Here is a 7,624-nt window from a genome sequence, read left to right as displayed (position 1 = left end):
GGATCTCAAAGGGAGCCCGGCCTTCCAAGAAGTCGGGGGCCCAGGGTGCCTCCTGAGCCTAACAGCTGCCATTCTAGGACCGTCTTTTGCTCCAAAGAGTCAAAGGGGGAAAGGAGTGAAGGTAAGTCCTTTCCAAACAGGAGTCACTTTGGGAAGGTGGCCGTCACTGGTGGAGAGTGCATCCCCTGCCTGGTGGCTTTGCCCTGGAAGACAAGTGGCCAGCAATGGGGGAAAGGGATGGAGGAGGACAGTGGCGTAAGGGATGAGTAAGTGAGGGAATGAGGAGAAGGGCGGGAGGGAGGGAAAGAAAGAGGGGGGAGGGAGGAGGGCAAATAGACAAACAGCAGGTGAGCGAACAAATGGAAGGCCAGAGTTGAGCAATTAAGTGTATTTATTAGACCCTTGCTACCCTAAGTGGGTCCCTAGACCAGCAGCATCGGCATCACCTGATAGCTCATAAGAAATGCTTCCGCCTGAAACTATCGCAATGTTATACGTCAACTATAACTCAATTTTCTTAAAAAAAGAAAATGAAACGCAGACTCTGAGGCCCCACCGCAGACCTACAGAATCTGCCTTTTATAACAAGATACCCAAGTGATTGGCATGTACGTTAAAATTTGGAAAATACTTTATTAAGCTCTCAGTGTATCCTAACCCCAACTAGACATTATCATCACGCTGAGGACTTTAATACGGATACCAAGGCCCAGACCCTACGTCAGATCAGTTAGGTCAGAACTCTGAGGGTTGGGGCCTCGGCAGGCTGTCTCTGTAACAGCTCCCAAGGGGATCCTATTGTATGGCCAGGGTCTGAGAAGCACTGGGCCGGATGGAGCCGTAGGCAGCTCATGACACCTTGGGGCTAGACGCGGTCGAGACAGACCCTCTGAGCTCAGCGCCTCAGCTCCAGTCATGTCTTCAACAGAACCCAGATTCAGACTGGCCAAGGGCAGCCCTGCCGTTCTTTTCCCAGAGCGCCCTCTTTCCTGACCCCACGCGGAGGGGGCTCCTCTGGAGAGACAGCCTTTACCTGCCGGGGCTGAGCCCAGCTGCCCGAGGGGAGGAGAGACCTGGTTCGTTTTCCTATACATTTCCCAGCCTCTGCCCACAGAGACCCCAGGGCCGACGGCATCCAGCCCAATCTCCTGCTAAAGGTCCCCCAGGGTCGAGGGACCTAAAAACCAAGGCGTTGGGGTCTGGCCCCATTGTCAAGAGTCTGGGGTCAAAGAAAGTTACAGCATCAAGTGCCAACGTCGAAAGGGTCTTCCAGAACTTCTAGAACCCAAGCGGACAACGGGTGGCCTGCAGAAGTTTCCTTTAGCCCGAATGAAAAATTCCAAGTTGAAAGATGGTTGTCAACATCTCCCATCAGGAGATTTCGCATTTTAAAGACTTCCCAGATTTCTGTCAAACAGCTCTGGCAACAGTTAGCTGGAGCCGTGCTGGGTGCCCCTTGAGACGAGTGGCCTCAGCTCCCACAACCCATCCCGGCCTAACCTACTTTCCTCCATGCACTACCTGCCCAGCCCCCCGAGGTGTGACCTTGAGCCTCATGACCTTTTTCCTTCAGGGAGAAGCTACGGACCTGACAGGAGGGGGGCAGAGGGCATCCTGCCTCGAGGTTTGCCAGGTGCTTCAGGCCACCTCCTGCTCATCCCAAAGCAGCAGGCATTTGAGGGAATCGGGGGTTCACTAAAAGGCCAGCTTTTGTGAGATGCAAGAATTCAGTTTAATCGGATACGGTATTCTAGGCTTCTCCCTCCTTCTTCCTCGCCCACCCCTCCCCAAAGGGAGGGCCAGTCAGCCGCCATTCTGACAGGAAGGCCATTCTCTGGTCACAGAGAAAAGTCAGAGGCGGGGCCCGGGGAGTGGGAGGCCTTGACTGCGTGGGGAGCGGGCAGGGGGCTGCTCCAGAGCCTTGCACTTGCAGACGTGAACATCAGTATTTGGGGAAGGAGGGGACATAGGCTTAGTTCCAGTTCCCCTTGGTTTTTTGGGAATTTCTTCGTCTTGCCAGGAGGAAACCGATTTGGCAGGCCAGAAAAGATCACTAAAGACCATGTCGGACTCGAGCAGGGGGTCTGGGAGGAGACGGAGGCCAGGCCCGGGCACAGGGAAGTCTCGGGGAAAGAACGAACCCGCAGGCACCAAGCAGCGCAAGGCCTCCCTGCGCCCTCAGAGTCGCGGTTTCCGGGGCCCTGACTCCAGCAGGCTCCTGCCCTCATGGGCTGCCAAACACTGAGCCACTAAGTGGATGTGGGGGCCTCTCCTGAAGGTGGCAATGAACACAAGTGACCACGGTGACTGGCTGCCATGGTCTTCCGGAACGTGAAATACAAAGGCTTAGCTGGAGACAAGGGCCCAGCAACCCCTTCATGTCTGTCACAAGCACCTCTGGACCTTCGCAGCTCCTGAGACTCCAGGGGAAGTCTGGCAGTCAAGGCCGAAGGATGGGAGCGTGCGGGGCTGCGGTCCTGCGTGGTCCACCCTGCAGGTGCACTCTGGACCCCAGAGCCGTGGCTCAGCGTCAGGCTTCTAGATGGGGAATCTGCCGTTGGCCGCCTTCTCCCTGGAGTCCGAGCTTCAGCAGCCCCTTACATCCGTGGGGAGGCCTGCGAAAGCCATCGTGGACAGGTGCATGGCGAAGTCACCGAGGGAGGCTCTGTCCACGCCTCGTTTCTGCTCAGGAAACCACTGGAGTCAGTAGGAGAGGAAGTCCAATCTCCAGGGGGCAGCTCAAGACAAGGACAAATGCAGGAGCCCAGCTCTACACCAGCCGGGGGCGGAGGGGTGGGGGCAGAGCTGCCCCAGAGGTCATCGGTCACGCACGAAATGGGCATTCTCTGAATGAACGTCCTGGGGAACCTGGGTGGGGCAGCCGGTGGCCAGGGTTCTCCCTGAGCTTGTGTGAGGTCCCTACGACACTGGGATCCATTTGTTGTCCTCGTTGTAGAGAAAGGACTGCTTTCCAGGGAATTCCGGACTGTATGTGGCTGTGAGGCGAGAGAGAGAGAGAGAGAGAGAGAGTGTATTAAGAGCGCAAAGGCCAGCTGCTCAAGCCCCTGGCATCCTACATCACAGCTGGCAACACCAGGGGTAACCCCGTCCCAGCCCCTTATCTTACACATGGGGAGGCAGAGGGGAAGGGGCTGGCCTGGCGGAGGCAGGACTTGAACTCTGGCTTTCAGCCTTCTTTAACTCCCTGTAACTTCTTTAACAGAAGAAAATTTACAAAAGAGTTTTCTATCAGTTTAGAAAAAACTATCAAGTAAAGCAATACTTTTAAAGAAGCAAGGTGTCAGCTTGGTGGGGTTTTGTTTTCATTTAGTTCAGAAATTTCCAGAAGGGGTGCCTGGATGGCTCAGTTGATACAGCCTGTGACTCTTGATCTCTGGGTCATGAGTTCAAGCTCCACACTGGGCGTGAAGCCTATACTTAAAAAAAGAAAGAAAGAAAGAAAAAGAAATTTCCAGAAAACTGAAAGCCATGATAAATTCAGGCACATTCTCTCCAGGAGACCAGCTGCCAGGACCACACGGGGATGAATGGAAACTCTCCGGCTGATGCTGGTTTGGTTAATGAGGGTCCAGGCCGATGGGAGCACTGGCAGTCCAGGCCCATCTGCACGCACCAGATGCCAAGAAGGCCGATGTTTGCATGGGGCTTACTCCCAGGCCAGCCCTCAGGGAAGCCCACCGTGGTGCAGGTGATCACGGCAGCGGGAAGTGGCCTGTGCCTGGGCGCCAGGTGTCCCACACTGCGTGTAGCAGGGAGAAGACCCTCAGGAAAAGCTCCTAGAGGCCTGGGCCACACAGGATCCTCGCTGGGCCCCGGGCCTCCTGGAGCCCACGCGTGTACGGAGTATTAGTACCTTTGCCCAACCAAGCTGAGCCCTGCCTGGACTAACCAGCGACCCCCAGGTCAAACCTCTGCAGTCTTCTTGACTTGATTATCATTATTTCTACATTTCCAAAGCTCTAAGAATGGCTTTCCCCGTCCTGTCCACCTTACGTTTTCCTCACCTGCATGCGTGGAGGGGAAGCTGTCTCCCCTACCAGACTGACGCCTCTGGGGGTCAGCACCAAGCTTAGTCACTTCTGTCCCCCCAGGGTGGGAGCATCCCCAGTGCTCACTGAAAGACTGAATTACGCAGACCTACAGCCCCCTCGGCTCTGCCTTCCCCCTCCCACACCACCAGCACAGCTGTCAGTCCCCAGTGCCACCAGCTCTGGCCGACGTCAGGGGTGGCAAACAGCTAAGGGGCTCGAAGAGAGCTACAGAGAGGTCAGGGAGTACAGAGAGCAGCTGCTGGAGTGGGTCCTCACGCTGTTAGCTCTCAGGTAGGTCCCAGAAGTGACAGGGTCCCCCCGAGTCAGCCATCTGGAAAAAGGGCGCAGCACGAGACAGCTCCCAGGAGCTGCTCCAGGGAACAATCCCTGGTGTGTCTCGTGACCACAGGGCACAGAGGGGAAACAGCCTGCTGTCCTGCCCTGCCGCTCTCTCTCTGTGGCTCAGTGCACACCTTGCTCTCCGGGCCCCAGTATCCAGTGATTCGGCCGGATCAGGCCAGTGATCTAAACATTTCTAAGAACATGCAATCACTGGGCAATCTGGCAACAGCTATGGCCCCTTTCTCCAAAAATTAATGTCTTCCTGCTCCACGTCTGCAGGCAAGTTCGGGGTCACAGACCCCTCTGGAGCCCATCTCTGTGCCTCTTGGACATCCACGGTCATTGGTGATGAATCCCTGGCCTGGATTAACACTAAGAGCCCTTCCACCTTTAAAAAAAACAAAAAACAAAAAAAAAACCCTTTCGTAATCTGAACGTGCAAGCTTAAAATCTTCTAGATCGACTCTAACCTCTGCAGCCTGTTTGGCAAACAGCCCATAAATCAGTGACATTTGATGGCCCAGGAATGACAAACAATTCTAGATTTGGTTTTTATAGTCATTTAAAACCTCTGACCTGGGCCCGGCAGGCCTGGCTGGGACGGGGCTCCTGTCCACCGGCTGGTGTTGGACACAAACGACGCACTAGAGATGAAGTGCCTGGGGGGCCCCGCGTAGTCCACGATCTCGTACTGCCCTGGGCCTGGGAGGGGCGGCTTCGGGGGCAGGGGCAAGGGCTGCGCCGAGAAGTTCAGGATGGGGTTCTTCCTTCAAAAAAGACAAACCATGAAGACGGCACTCAAGCGGTCTATCGGGGAAACAGTTGTTTTTAGCCCAAGCCAAGCCCTGGCCTGGACCGAGCGGTCTGCACGAGGACCGCACCAGCACCAGGAGACCTGGCGGAGCCGGGCTCCACCGCTCCTGAGCGGGGGGGCCCCCCAGACCCCACTTTTCCCTTCTGCACTATGGCGGTTTTCCCAGTCCTAATGTCATAGGCTTGTGGTCCGGGTTCAAGGAGGTGACGCGCCGCACACTGTAGTTGGGGGGGGGGCAGCACAGTGTGAGGGCCCAGCAGGTGCTTTATAGGCGAAGTGGCTGAGCGGGTCAGGAACAGCAGCCGCGTGCCAGCTCCAGTCACGTGGCAGCCCTCCGTCTCACGCGGACCACTTACACTGTGATTGTTCCTTCTCGGGTCCATCTCCCTGCCCTTCAGGAAAAGGAGTCTTTTGCATCCAGCGCTGAGAGAGTGAATGAAAGGTGAATGGAACCCGTGCCGGAGCCCCGGCTCTGTCACTAACTCACTCTGGGCCTCAGTCTCCCCATCTGCACAATGAGGAGACTGGACATGATATCCTCTAAGGTCCCTTCCAGCTGGGATCATCCACCAGGCTGTGGTTCAAAGAAGTCCACCTGTTGCCCAGGGAATTCTGGGGGTTGTTCTGGGAATCACACTCCTCTCCTGGCCGTGCAGTAGAAGGGCTGCCCGCTCCCATCTCACACCCGAGGCTTCGTCTACGGTCTTTCACCAAAAGGAAAGGGAAAGTTCTCACGGTACGGAACAGCCACAGGAGAGTCACCCCCGCTAGAAGCCAACACATCCAAACAGAGGAGGGGACCGGGATTCCTGGCCGCTGGGGCTCTGCTGCCCTTTGGCCAACACCTTTGGAAGCAAGGGCATTTTTAAACTCAGAGAGCTAGAGGAGACCTAGAGGTGTCCTATCCAACCTCCTCACCGTGCTAAAGAAATCGGCGCCCAGAGAGGGAAAGCAAGTCCCCCCAAGTCACCGAGCCAATGAGTGGCAATGCCAGCACCGAACTCAAGCCTCCAGGGCCTAGCAGTCTGGGGAAGACATCACGGCAGAGGGCAATCTTTGAGACTGAACGTCGCACAGACCTGCCTCTGAATTCTAGTCATCCCACTGACTGGCTGTGAGACCTCGACGGGTCCCTCGGCCTGTCCGTCCCTGCGGCAAGGAGCAGCAAGACCTGTCTCTGGAAAGCAGTTGGCGAGTGGAGAGAAGAGGGCACTTGGCGGCACACCCGCGCACAGGACGTGCTCAGAAACAGCAGCTGCTGTTGGTAGGATGATCCTGGAAGCCACGGCCTGCTGCTTGGTCTCAGGAGCAACGGAGCCTCGGGAAAGTGTGGCTGGGGGCCCCCCTCACACAGAGTCACCCTGAGGCAGGCCGGCCACTCCCACGGCCAAGCCGTTGAAAGTCGTCATAAATCTGTTTGAGGCTCCCATCTTAGGACGGGGGAGCAGCTGGCAGGGTGCTTATATTTAGAACAAAGGTGCCCACAGGAAAAGGAGAAAAAGCCTTGCCTCTTTCTTCCCCTCCAGGTGACATGAAGAACAGGTTATAGTTTATGTGATGAACCACCCCTCCCCTTCGAAATGAAAGCTGGCTTCTCCTTGTTCCGGCTTGTGTCACCCCTTCAAAGCACCCCCAGAAATTTGATGAGTGTGGGACCGGCATCACTGAGAGACAGGCAGGAGTCCTAAAAGCTGGAGCCGCAGTGAGCCAACCACTGCGTGAGGTCACCCCAGCGGTCTGGGTCACCCCCGGGCCCCATTCTTTGAAAAGGCCATGAGGTATCAGCTGTCCTAACCGGAGACAGCCTGCAGGAGGCCGGGCCAGCGGCTCGCCAGGATTCTTGGCAAGAGGGCCTAGAGAAGTCCCTGGCCCTCCACCCCATCAACGTGCCCAGGAGATCTCAGCACCGCAGCTCAGCTCTCTGGATCTTTAAAGAGCCCCAGCCATGTGTGCAGCCATGAGCCAGGCACGCTGGGGAGTCCAGACGGTTCTGTGCGAAGACACAGACCCTGAATGCTCCCAAGTGCTTGACAATCCCCTGCTAGTGACAGTCGTGGCTGGTGACAACTTAAGGAAGTATAGGCTTCGCTCCCAGACAAACGTGGGTTTGAATCTGCACTTCCCCATCACCAGCCGTGTGACCTTAGAGAAGTCTCAGCCTCCCCAAGGCTCAGTTCCTTCATCTGTGAAATGGGGTAATAATACCTTCCATCCAGGATTCTTATGAAGATTCTTATGAAGGTACTTTACTAATATTATTTTTTTTAAACATGAAATATTAGAATAAAGGTAAAAACATTGCACGGGAGGGGGGCAGAAATTCCAATGAATCCAGAACTTTACCCTAGAAAAGCTAACATTTGCCCTGAAACGTAAGCAGGAATTCTTCAGGTAGAAAGGGGACATTTCCCGCAGA

The 7,624-nt window shown here is 55.7% G+C and overlaps 1 protein-coding gene across 5 annotated transcripts in view; it reads right to left on the bottom strand.

The window, feature by feature from the left end:
- Positions 1-373: 373 nt before the first annotated feature.
- The window catches only part of STPG1 (sperm tail PG-rich repeat containing 1), a 48,069-nt gene continuing 40,818 nt past the window's right edge, over positions 374-7,624 (bottom strand). For all 5 annotated transcript variants that reach the window (XM_045782281.2, XM_087858654.1, XM_045782278.2 and 2 more), the window contains 2 exons: positions 4,971-5,161; positions 374-2,996 (listed from right to left, as the gene is read on the bottom strand). In XM_045782281.2, the coding sequence (XP_045638237.1) occupies positions 2,920-2,996; positions 4,971-5,161 (268 nt within the window). In that variant the 3' untranslated portion in view covers positions 374-2,919. The remainder of the gene's footprint in view (positions 2,997-4,970; positions 5,162-7,624) is intronic.

This window comes from Ursus americanus, chromosome 33, assembly GCF_024610735.1.
Source record: "Ursus americanus isolate L20-20 chromosome 33, mUrsAme1.1.p, whole genome shotgun sequence".
NCBI classification, from domain to species: domain Eukaryota; kingdom Metazoa; phylum Chordata; class Mammalia; order Carnivora; family Ursidae; genus Ursus; species Ursus americanus.
This window is presented reverse-complemented; position numbering and strand designations above follow the sequence as displayed.